A 13,546-nucleotide genomic window follows, 5' to 3' on the forward strand; every position below is an offset into this window, starting at 1 on the left:
AGAATCTAGAAGGAGCAGCCCTCGAATGGTTCGCACGCCTTAAGCGAAACTCTATCGGAAGTTTCCGACAGCTCGCATCGGAATTTCTCAGGCAATACTCAATGTTCATAGATAGAGAAACTTCCGATGTCGATCTCTGGAGTCTGTCCCAGAGGGAACACGAACCCCTCCGCGAGTTCATCAGCCGATTCAAGTTGGTAATGTCCAGGGTCAGCGGGATAAGCGACAAGGTGGCCATTGATGCGCTCAGAAAGGCGCTCTGGTATAAGTCAAAATTCAGAAAATGAATATCCCTCGACAAACCGCGGACGATCCAGGACGCCCTCCACAAGGCGACGGACTACATCATGATCGAGGAAGAAACGAAAGTCTTATCGCAAAAACATAAGTCGGCGAGATGTAGATCCAAAAACGAAGAAGAAGAACCCTCGTAACGACAAGTATGTCCATTACGAGGGGGAAGATCTCCAAGGAGCGCACAATTACGAGATCAGCTCGGACCAGGGCCGAACCACAGGTAAAACGTGGACTCGCAATCAAGGATATGATGAAAACACCTTCTGCGAGTTCCACCAGTCCCGAGAACACTCCACGACTAACTGCAAAGTCTTGGGAGCAAGGCTGGCCGCGAAGCTACTAGCTGGAGAGCTCTCGGAAGTGACCAGCATGAAAGATCTCATCCTAGAAACCGATCGCCCCTCGAAGCCGGACAGAAATCCTCCCGCGGATAGATCTCCTCAAAGAAACCAATCTGGGGATAAACGCGGCAGGAGGCCAGACGACAAGGGGAACGATAACAATCGTCGCAGAGTCAACATGATCATTGGAGGATCGCAATTCTGCAACGATACAGTTTCGGCCATCAAGGCTTACCAGCGGAAGGCGGAGTCGAGCGCAAACTGGCCTAGATGGTCTCCTACCCGAGATGATCAGAATTGCTCAATCACCTTCACGAAGGAGGAAGCCGGCGGGATCGATCAACCTCACTACGATCCGCTCGTCATAGACCTCGTCATACGAGATCTGGAAGTCGGAAGAGTACTCATTGACACGGGAAGCACGGTCAATGTAATCTTCCGCGACACTCTCAATCGGATGAGCATCGAACTCGGAGAAGTAACCCCAACGCCGAAACCGCTCACAGGATTTTTAGGCGAAGTATCGATGACCCTCAGGTCGATTCAGCTACCAGTCATGGCCAAGGAGATCACAAAAATCGTCGAATTCGCGGTAGTCGATCATCCTGCCATCTACAACGTGATCATGGGAACCCCATGGCTCAACGCCATGCAAGCCGTTCCATCGACGTACCTCCTGGGTGTCAAATTCCCGACCCCAAACGGAGTCGCAGCTATCTGGGGATGTCAGAAACAGTCGCGATTGTGCTTCCTCGCGGAGCACAAATTAAGGCAGATGACTACCTCTGTAACGGCAAATCGCTAACGCACGAAGATAGATAAATCTTCGACCAAAAAACGTTTCAAGAAAAGACGATTTAACATCGTCTGCTGACGCAAACGCTTCGGGTGTCGAAACTCTGCACGAGTCCGAAGCCGACACTACGACTCAACCCGAACATCCGGAAGAGAATGCTGACCCGGCCACGGTCATCACGATCAAGGCGGTCAGCACGGCGACAATCGCTAAGTGAAAACGCTCGCGGCATAAAATAGAACTACGAGATGGCTTGATCCTCGAAAGAGGTACGTAGGCAGCTCGTCGAAAGACGAGTTCAGCTATCCTCCTCTCTAAAAAGGGGGGGGGGGAGTGGGTGCGTATACTCGTATACTCCTACATAGGAAAAGATGCATTATTGTAATCGAGTGTTTTAGAGATTTCAAAAATTGTTACTACAATATGCGTCGCTCCTTTTTAAGACACTTGCGCTTCAATTAACGCAAAAGTCTCAGAACACGCTTACAAAATCTAGAAACATTAATACTCTTGTCAGCAGCCTCGTACGGCCCAAAATCGCAAAACAATCTCTCTTCAGCACTGAAAATATACGTATAGTCTTCGAAATAAGTGCGAGACGTCGCCAAGTTAAAAGTCGAGACGATACGAACAAATTGTCCGAACGCGACCACAAAAACCTTACACTCCGTTCGTCGATTGGCCCCGACGAACACATTAGCCGTCTTAAACAAACGCAACTTGATCACTCTTTTGATCTCCGAACGTCCAACACAACGATGAAAGCGCGCTACAAAAAAAAATCCGAAATTTTGGTCTAGCACTTCCAGTTGGCTTAAAAATTGTCTCTGGAAAGATGCTCGATTCATGCCATACAAGTCATATAAGCCGAGAACCTATCGCGGACTTTAAATTGGTACGAATCAGGTAGAAATCGCAAAAAGAAAATCGAAAGCCGGCTAGTCACCGCACAAACCTTAAAACCGAGAGTAAACCTAGGTCTTGCCCTAAACCCATCGCATTGGTCTCAGACATCTCAAGACATGATATCTAAACGATACGAGATCCTAAAACATGTCTCTCCGTTCATATCTTGACGTTTCCGAAAGTCCGTAAGAATAAATAATTTTTACGAAAAAACTCACGAACAAACTAACAGATTGAACGCCTCAACGAAGTTAAATATGAGAAGACAACTCATGTTTACTTCAAACCCACTCGAAACAAAGTAACTCAAACAAACATCCATTATATAGATCGCATAGCGGTAGGGGTTCAAAGCCACCAACGGCCAGTCCCGATAAAAATAAAAACGGCCAAAAAAGGCCCATACAAAGTTCGAAGGCCACACTCGGTCGGACATATATGAACAAAGGCCACACTTGGCCGCAAAATACTAGATAAGGGAAAAAAATTTTCCCGTCAAACACTCACAGATCAAAGTTAAAATTCTCGGACAACGAAGCTCCGAATGCATCCGCAGGATAGTTCACTTCCTCATCGTCACCGGCAAAATCAGTCGTGGTTTCTACGGTATCAGGAGAAACCGGGATGGGATCCCAGAATCTTCCCATCGATCGTAGAAATGAGCGTCTCAGCGTGAGCATGATCCTTCATGCCACCCTTCATTAACTCCATCTCCCTCTCAAAAACGTAGTCATCCGCCCGCGTCTTCCAAAGGCTCCCGACTGAGCCGCGACACTCACGGAAGTCGCCCGGCGAGTTGAAAGCATACTTGAGGTTCCCCTACTCAACCTGGAATTGAGAGGCGCGAGTCTTCATCACCTCGACAATTTCCCTCTTGCCCTTCCGTTCCGCCCTACGAACAGCCCTGGCATGATCACGAGCGAGTTGAGCATCTCGCGCCACCATCTCGTCTTGCATGCGAGCAAGATCCTTTTCCGCCTTCTCCGCTTTAAAGCGATAGATCATGGCCTCTCTATGGCTCGCCTCAATGGCCGATCCAAGCAAGTTCAAGCCCTGTAAAACCGATTGACACGTTATAAGGAAAAAAAAAAGTAATAATAATAATCGTCAAAATTATTAAAGCTTATACCCCGTTGATGATACGAGATCCTTCCGCGACGACTTTCGGCCTCCCCGACTCGTTCGTAGCCGGAGGAGCATGAAGCCCGACGGAAGACCAACGAAGAAATAATCAAAGTCCAGAATAGGGACCTCGCTCGTATCGCTTCCATCGCCGAAAGCAAGGTCCGGATCCCATCCTGGAAGCATGCAATCGTCCACCGAAAACTCCAGGTCAAAGAGGTCAATATCTTTCCCCTTCGAAAAATTCAGCCCCGTCGCAATCGTGGGAGCAGCGTCGGGACCTTGGTCATCAGGCTCGGAATCACTCCTTGTTTCTCCGCCCAAAGCTGGACTAGGATGCACAAACCTCAGCGCCTTTCGAACTGTCTTCGGCGTAAAGGAAGTCCAGAAAAAAGGACTGTTCCTGAGCAGATCCCTCACCGCAATAATGTCCTCAGGAAACGGAGCAAGAGGATTGATGAAGGGACGATCGTTCGGCAACCTCCAGAACAATGGGATACAACTCTCCTCAACGGACGCGGCGTCTACACGAACGAAGAAGAAAAACTTCTTCCACGAGTTGAAGTTAGAAGTACACCCCTTAACCACCGACATGAAGTTCCAAGGAACCAGCCTGTACGTGACCGTATCCTTGATGATCTGTAACCGAAGAAGCGCTTCGAAGTGATCGACGGTAAGGGTGAGACCATGCTCGTAGCTCAGGATCAGGACTCTAATGAGGTGCTGGATGCCAAGAGGATTCAGTTGGCTTATCGCCACCCCGAAACGATCCAACACACAGACGATAATTTCGGGAATCGGGAACCACAAACGACAGCGCACTACGAATGCTTCGTAACAAGTAAAGTAACCCTCCGGGGGACTACTAGCACACTCTCCTTGACGAGGAACCCTGAACTCCACCGCATCCGAAATATGGTAGAACGACCGCATGACCTCGAGGAATTCGCTAGTACTCCTACTTGGTGCACCTTCCTCCACCGGGCGACGGTTCATGACCGGGAATGATTTCTCTTTGGGAGGCGTGATCGAACCATAAAAAGCCACCCACCATGCCTCGTTCTCGGCCGGGTCTACCGAATGAGGAACGAATTCCATCTTTGGCACACAGAGCTCTTCAGAAACGTTCGCGGGCAAGGACCCTTTCTTCGAACTCCTCTTCTTACTCGACATCTCGTGTTTTTCTTTTTTTTTATCAAGAAGGAAATGATAGAGAGAAAGAGAAAGAAAAAAGAATTTTTCAAGAAACCTCTCTATGAGAATGAGTAAGTGTAAAGATTGTGAAGAAATTACCTCCCTTCTTATAGGCATGAGAAATTATTATTTACTTGCGGATTTTTGGACACGTACTTCGCCCAAATACACCAATCTCGTCCGAACTCGCCATACCGCACGTTGGGATCTCACTAGAAATCCACGATCCTAACGAGCTGGGGGGGCTAACTGTTGGGGTCGAAAACGGATGCGACGAATTTAACGTCCAAATCCCCGCAAAATACAAGTATGTCTTTTCGCAACAAATCATGTTCGGTCAAGAGAACGTCACAACGTATGTTCTCGAGATAAAGCTTCGTTCGAATTTTATTTAGATCAAGCATAAGCCATCGGAAACATGCCCATACCGGTAATGGATACGACGAAGTTCACGATCAAAACGTCCGAAGAAGAAAACGAAAAACCTTCTTCGACAAATACTTTTTCGAGATAGATTCTTCCTTACGAAAAGCTTTGCGGAGGAAACACAAGACATCGGACAAGAGCTCGAAAAGGGTCGCTACGCAGCTAAATCTAAACTTAAAACATCAATTCTAAACCCTAAATCATCAACTCTAAACCCCAAACCATGAAACACGAATCTAAATCCTAAACCCCGAAACATCAACTCTAAACCCTAAACCCTAAACCTTCAAATCTAAACCATAAAACGTCAACTCTAAACACTAAACGTAAACCCTAAACCCTAAAACCCTTAACCTTCAAATCTAAACCCTAAAACATCAACTCTAAACCCTAAATGTAAACCCTAAACCCTAAAACCTTAAACCTTCAAATCTAAACCCTAAAACATCAACTCTAGGGTTTTAGGGTTTATGATTTAGGGTTTAGAGTTGAAGGTTTAGGGTTTAGGGTTTAGAGTTTATGTTTCGGGGTTTAGGGTTAATTTTTTAGGGTTTAGGGTTTAGTGTTGATAGTTTAGGGTTTAGTGTTGATGGTTTAGGGTTTAGAGTTGAAGTTTAGGGTTTTGGGTTTAGAGTTGATGTTTTAGGGTTTAGAGTTGAAGGTTTAGGATTTAGGGTTTAGAGTTGATGTTTCGGGGTTTAGGGTTTAGAGTTGATGTTTCATGGTTTAGGGTTCGCATTTCAAAAAAAAAAGGGTTTAGGATTGATGGTTTAGGGTTTAGGGTTCGTATTTCAAAAAAAAAAAGGTTTTGGATTGATGGTTTAGGGTTTAGAGTTGAGTTTTAGGGTTTAGGGTTTTAATTTCGAAATTGTATAATTCGTAAACAAATTAAAAAAAAATTATTTTTTATTTATTTAGATATTTATTTATTATATCAACTCTAATAATCGATACGACATTAGTCCATGCATTCTCGTCTACCCTTCGATGCTATCTCCCGAAGACCGTAGCGAACCCATTTCACGTTCCCCGCCATTCTAAGTTATCGATCAAACTTTACCGTAAAAACCGCGGAAAGTTCGTTCTTTATCGAAAGAAGCCGTAATAAACGCTTCGAGTCAGAAGACGGCCCAAAGGGACCTAAGACATGACTCGAGACCCAACTTACGATTTCTTAACCAACAGCCCGTAAGCCGCATGTCGGTTTACGCTTGGTTCGCAAGGAAAGATAAAAGTCAAGTTTCCGTGGATAAATACGAAATTTGAAGATAATTACGAAGATCTTAAAAAATGGAATATCTCCATTTTTATGCTATGGCGGCTTTAGGGCAGAAGAGGAAAAGCGTAAACCGACCTAGGAGCCAGTATATAAGGAATCCTAGGCGAGAGGCATGGAGGAGGACTTTTCTCAGAGCAAACTTAGCACTTAGAGCAATTAGGCATATTTTCGTTTTTGTTATTCGAGCTGCGACTCAACTAGGTTGCCGTCTTAGGGTTTTAGAACTAGGAATTTCGCTGACAGCTCTCGTAGCCCAGACTCTTACCTTGTTGTAACGCTCAAACGCGAATTCGGAATAAGATCTACTTTGCTCTCTTTTCGATTTCATATCATTTATCGTTGTTATTCTAGTGTTCTGATTGTTTATCTCTTCCAATTGTCACTTTATTTTTTGTTATTCTATAATATAGTGTTCTTAAAAACATATTTTATCTTGGAGAGCTTTATACAACATATATTTGGCACTCTATTTTCATTACATAATATTTCAATATTTTATTCACCTATCCTTTTCTATCTGTTCTTAATTTAATTTTTTTTTTTAAAGTTAGACTATGGAGGAAGCTCACTTTTTAATTTTCTTAGATCAACATTCTCTATAGGAAATTTCTAAATAAATGTTTTAGAATAATTGTTTGAATATGAATTACTTACATAGGGTTGAGATTGGAAGGCATCCATTAATTTAAACAGTTACATTGGATGACTTCAAGAGATGTAGTAATCAAATGGTGGAGACGAGACTGTGTGACGAAATGAAACAGAGCCTCCCCGGTCACCGCCATGGTTGTGGAGCCGATTCAAATTCATCAATCATGTAAGCTCATTCAGAAAAAAGTTTCGAGTTTTTTTTATATGGGTTTTAGTTTTTTTTTAAGAAACCTTGTCCACAATACCTTGAAGAGACATTTCACTTGATTAACAACTTAACGAAGATGAAGATATGATTTTATGGCTTACTATTAATACATCTTATACACAGATGGAGATTGAGGAATCTCAGTTTTGATTGTTTCATTTGTTGTTTTGAAGAAGAGAGTAGAAAGCATTGGGAAGACAATTTTGCTCCCTTGACTGTGAAGAAAAGAAGGAGAAAACGATTACCTATAGTTCCATCAGAAGATCCTGATCAGAGGCTTGCACAAATAGGCACACATGCATCTTCTTTAATAGCTTTGGGTATCAAATACAGTGACGACTTAACTTAGGTACATGTCCATTGCAAAAGCATGTCCACAATTTTAGGTTTTCTGTCCATCTATTCTCTATTTTCTATGTCCATGTCCACACAATTTTTTTTTACAAAATCTTGTCCACAACTTTCAGTTTTATGTCCATGTGTTCTCCGTATTCTATGTCCATGTCCACAATTTTTATTTTTTATGTCGAGATGTAGCAACTAGTTTTTTTAATATAAGCCGTTGGATTGATTTTTTTTATGATCGTGTGGTCCTTATTATAGCACAGAAAACAGAGAATACAAAATCTCTCGGTTTGTCTTAATAAGGGTAAAATTGTCAACAAAGTCTTGGTTTCCGTGATTGTGTGCCACAAGTGGAAAGTGACTCTAGGTGTAAAGGAAACTCAAAATGTGACCCATTATGTAATCAACTCAAGAAAAAATAGACAGTAGAATAGGAAGATATGTGTTGGTTAGTTGGATCAAAGGCACATATGAAAGAAGGAAATAAAGAGAAGGAAAAAAGAAAGTAAGTGGAGTTTCCATTTTGAAACATGAGAGGGAAAAAAAAAGTGGAGTTTTCAATGTTAAAGGCTTTGTTTTAGTTAGAACAAAATTTAAGCTTATGGTTTGGTTAAAAAAAAGGTAGAAGGGACAAATCACATGAAGAAAGTGTTTCAAAAGCAAGATATATTTCAAAGTGTAATTATAAAGTCAAAATGTGTCTTGAGATGTAAATTTTTCAAAAAATTTCGCTTAGTTCCACCTCTATTAAATGATAAATTTTACAATAATTTAATCTAAAAGTTGAATAACTATGTTTCATCAAAAAGGATCCAATAGGCTGAGAGAATATAATAGAAACGTTATCAAAGTTAGATACCAAAAGAAGATAACTAAAGGTCTAACTTGAGCGATTATCTACACCTAAAAACAAAAGTTAAATGAGAGAGCGACCAATTGAGAGAGAGAGAGATTTCAAGAGAGGGAGAGAGATTAGAGTTCTAAGAGAATCTCCAACAAGGAATCTCGTTTTGAGGGTGGGTGATCCTCAAAATGAGGGTTCAGGGTCAGTTACTCCAACAAAGAACCTCAAATAAATATTTATATTCTTTACATATTAATCCTTCATCTTAAAAATTAGTTATAAACACTAAATATTTATAAATATATAAATAAATACACAATAAAAACAAAAAATAATATATTTATAACTCATATATAGATACTTTGGTTTCATCAACCTTTAAAAAAAAAAAATCTTTTTAAAAGTTCATCACTTAAAGAAAAGAGTTACAAAATGGTTAAACAACACATATATAATATTTATACTTTAGATAATTTAATTTAAATTGTAACATATTTATGTATTTTATGTATCAGTAATAACATATACGTAATATACATTTGAATATTTAATCAAAATAAATTTATACAGATTAAAGTGATAAAAAATTAATATTAGTATAGTTATATGTACGTTAGAAAACTAGAAGGACCAAAATGAAAAATAATTAGTGTTTTGAGAATCCGAATAGTGGAACCTCAAATTTCTGGTTTCACTAGCGCCATAAACCTCAAAATTTGAGAGTTTGAGGGCATATTGGAGATGCTCTAACAAAGAGATTTCGAGAGAGACAAAGAGATGCTGAGAGAGAGAGGGCGATTGAGAGAGACAAAGAGATTTTGAGAGGGATTGAGTCAATTAGGGTTCTTCAGTTTTTGTTTCGAGAAAGTGAGAGACATCGAGACAAACTTAGAGTTGAATCGAGAGATAGAGAATTAGACTTAGTTTTTTTCTCATTTTGGGTTTGCCGGTTATTGGGCTTAGCGGGAGTGAAATATGTGTTAGGCGGGAGTGAATTTTGGGTTTACCGGATGTGGTCTAATTGATTTTGACTGAGACATTATATTTAGGGTATACATTTTAGTGTATAGAAATTAACAATATAAAAAAGTAAACAACATATATTATTATTACAACATAATATCATCATAGCAACATTTTTAAGTTTTGTGATATGACTCAACAACATCATATCATCATAACAACATAATATTATCATTACAACATAATATCATCATAACAACATTTTAAAATGGTGTTTCTCTATCATCATCATCATCATCATCATCATCATCATAAGAAGATGAAGATAGATTACATTGGAATTCATCTTCCGCTTATACATCTTCCACATCAATATCAAGATTTATCGGTTCTCCTCAAGCATGTTTGAAATGCTCGACTGCTAGATCTTCAATTGTAGTCATCAATACATCATCATCATTTTCTTGTTGTAATAGTGTAGGTTTTTCATCTTCATATTCTTCTGAAATGATTTTCCTCGGATTCACTTTTAAAACATTAAACCACAGCTGCTTTGGTTTCTTTATGTATGGGTACGGGATATAACAAACTTGATGTGCTTGAGATGTTGTGCAGTATATCAAAAAATCAAATTTTAATAATAAAATTCTACAAAACAAATAAAAAACATATATATATTATGTAAAAATTGATTAGTACGTACATATATAAATATGTACCTAGAATAAATGGTTAGTATTTATAGTATTTCCTCGATGAAAGAACATCCACCTTGCCACCATTGCTTCGCCGAGTGCCTCTACCAATCACATGATAATACCACTTACACTTGAAAAGAGTGATTTTCAAATTGACTGCCCCTCATACTCAATTGAAATATGTCAGTTAAGATTCCGTAGAAATCAATTCAACTGATGCATTTGTGTAACTATCTCCTTTAATATATACGATGTAGTTACAAGTCTTTCGTATGAAATAAAAACCTCGGGGGAAATAGATGGGCCAGGTTTTGGCCTTATTCACGGGTCCATTCGCAATATCTTTAATCCGCACAAGAAACTCGTGTGTGTTGCTTCAAATGTCATATATTAGATCACCACCACAAAGTAGTATGACAAATTATAGTGTTGATATATCGAAACGGAAGATTATAATTACCAAATTATACATCTCAAATGGCTAAATATTATCAAAATTTTGCATTACATATGAATGTGCGCATCTATAGTCTTTCTTGGAAAGCCATATTTCTTGCATTTTCCCATTTGGATGCCTATATGTGTAAATATATGAGGTACTCCAAGAACATGATATACATGGACTTCACCTTCATCAAATCTTGTTAACATGCATAAATTAATGATCCACATAATTATACATATATAGCATAAAAATGTAAATACACAATAAAAAAAATGTTACTACATCAAATCTTGTTAACCTGCGAAATCATGAAAAGGTTTACCTTGAATTTGTTCGTATATGATCAGAAAAGTAGTGCTCTGAGAAGTAAGCTATCTCGTCATTGATATATGATGCAACAATTGATCCGGCAGCGAATATCTTTTTCTTTGCTTTTGTTTTCAACTTTTTGAAATTCCTTTCAAAAATATTCATTCGCCTATATACTGGACATGTCCTCCTAGTTTAGCTTCATAGGAGAGGTGTGTAGGGAGGTGTTCTATTACGTCAAAAATGATGGTGGAAATATATTCTCTAAATTGCAGATGATCAAAACAATGTTTTGTTTTGAAATTTGGACGCGATCTTTCTGCAAAGTTATCGAAAAGATCATGGAAAAATAATCCAACACCTACAAAATTCAAAATGTTTTGTATCATTTCACATAAAAAACTATAACAAGAAATTAGCACATGATAACGCAAGATGGATGTTTTGGTCTAGAAGTTCTGAAAAGATGAATGGAAGTAGGCTATCCATAAAAATGTAGCAGTCATGACTCTTTATGCTAGAAAGCTTGTTGTTCTCTATATCAACACAACTATCTAAGTCTGAATCATAACCGTCAGGGAATTTAACCGCGTGTTTCACACATTCTAATAAAAAAATTACTTTTATCTCCGTCCAATGTATAGAGAGGAAATGGAGCTTGACCATCACCATGTAAGTGTGACCGATCACAAATTATCCAATCTTGACTTGATTGTGTCTTTCCATTCACCCTTCACATTCATAGAGTATTCATGATGTTGTCTAAAAATATATTCTATATGCATTACATCAAGATTATGTCGAAGAATTAGGTCTCACCAGTATGACAACTCACAAAATATGCTTTCCTTGTGCCAGTTATGGTACTTCCCATATCTAAACTTATTCTTTTCATGACCGTTTCCATCGCAAATAGACGCTTTCGCTGGATTAACACCGTCTAATCACTCAGAATAAACTTGATCACTTGTCAAAGAATCAGATAGGATTTCCTTTAAGGCGTGTTTTTCCTTGTGACAATAAAACCAACATGTCTTCCTTCAATTAGGCAGATAAAAAGCCTTTGTATCTTCCATCAAATTGGACATGCCAATTTACCATGGTTTGTCCATCCTGATAGCATGGCATACGTCGGAAAGTTGCTTATAGTCCACAAAAGTACGAGTTTTAGATTAAAATTTTGATTCACGGACACATCGTATCTTCAATTCTAGTTTACCACAATTCTTATAAATCCACTATCAGAGGTTTGAGGAAGATATCAAGACTAGCTCGCGGATGATTTGGCCCATAATTTAGCATTTTAAGAAACATATACTTTGTTTTCATGCACATACCTGGGGGAAGATTATATGGAGTCAAGATCACAGGCCACAATGAATGATTATGAGACATCCAAAATGGATTGAATCCATCTGTACATAATCCAAGATAAACGTTATGAAGTTCTTCAGAAAACTGGGGATGTATATCTTGAAAGTGTTTCCACTCCGCCACATCAGATGGATGACACATTTCTCCCTTCTTTGCTTGGTGCTCTGCATGTCATCTCATTTTCTCTGCAGTCTTCTTGCTCAGATACATTCACTTCAACCTATCAGCGATATGTAGATACCACATACGACAATATTGTACTTCGTTCTACGTCGTTTTTCCCTAGGCTTCCATTTTTCTGCACAACAAAACTGACACTTTCCCAGCTTTCTTTCCAAAAAGATCATATAATTGTTGATACAAACATCAATTATATAATATGGGATCCCAAAATTTTGCATCAACTTTGCTGCCTCATAGTGTGAGTCGGTAGCTCTGTTTCCAGCTGGTAAATAGTCACTCAACATTTGGCATACCGAATCGACATACTTTTCATTCATATTATAATCTGCCTTATTTTGCAAAACTCGAGCAGCTAAGGATAACTACGAGTTACCTTCATGAAACAATCGTACAATGGATTCTTTGCTCCTTCTAACAATTCAAAAAACTTCTTCGAATGGTTGCATACCGGGTCTATTACATTCTGGTAACTACCATCATGCTGATAATTACCAGAACTCACATTATCACGAAACACATCATTTACCATATCCACATATCTAGCTTCATTACAAACTTCTTCACTACCACTTAAATGTGTCGGGTCAACATGACTCGTTCCTAATGTCATATCAATTTCTTTTCCATGCTTATACCAAACATAATAGTCTGGCTTAAATCCTCTACTATATATATATTTTCAAATATTTGGCCCCGGAAGAAATTTTATCGTTCTCGCAAACACTACATGGACAAAAAAATTTACCCTCATTGCTCTGCGCGATAGACTGGCTATTTGCAAATGTCATGAAATGATCCACCCCTGCTATGAACTCTTTCGAGAAAATTCTCGTCTTTTCATCTATCCTTTTGTACATCCACTCTCGATAATTGGAATAGTTGTAATTTCCCGACATTGTAGGACTTAAAAAATCCTTCCTTTTTCTACTTTTTCTGTGATTGATGAGTAAAAAGATGTGGAAAAAGCGTTTTGCTTATATAACAATATTTCTGACTCATTAGCGACCAATTACCGACTGCTTGGTAAAAATTAGGTACAACCACCATAAAGCGTTGACCAAGTGTTTTGTACTGTCTTTTACCGACTCATTAGTGACTGAAATATGACCACATCCATCGGTCGCCAAATAGTCGCTCATTTAGCGATTACATTGCGACTAATAAA

The 13,546-nt window shown here is 39.2% G+C and overlaps 1 protein-coding gene across 1 annotated transcript; it reads right to left on the bottom strand.

Moving 5' to 3' along the window:
• Positions 1-3,013: 3,013 nt before the first annotated feature.
• On the bottom strand, positions 3,014-4,262 carry LOC125580961. Its single transcript, XM_048746289.1, has 2 exons — positions 3,470-4,262; positions 3,014-3,393 (listed from the first exon to the last, which is right to left on the bottom strand). Exons 1-2 carry the CDS (start codon positions 4,054-4,056, stop codon positions 3,387-3,389), a joined length of 594 nt encoding a protein of 197 aa, XP_048602246.1. The 5' UTR covers positions 4,057-4,262; the 3' UTR covers positions 3,014-3,386.
• Between the last annotated feature and the right edge of the window lie 9,284 nt (positions 4,263-13,546).

The sequence above is a fragment of the Brassica napus genome, chromosome C1 (genome assembly GCF_020379485.1).
Source record: "Brassica napus cultivar Da-Ae chromosome C1, Da-Ae, whole genome shotgun sequence".
Lineage (NCBI taxonomy): Eukaryota > Viridiplantae > Streptophyta > Magnoliopsida > Brassicales > Brassicaceae > Brassica > Brassica napus.

What these genes read in the sequence shown, in the direction of transcription:
- LOC125580961 (XM_048746289.1), bottom strand. Translation starts at nt 4,056, where the DNA reads ATGTCGGTGGTTAAGGGGTGTACTTCTAACTTCAACTCGTGGAAGAAG.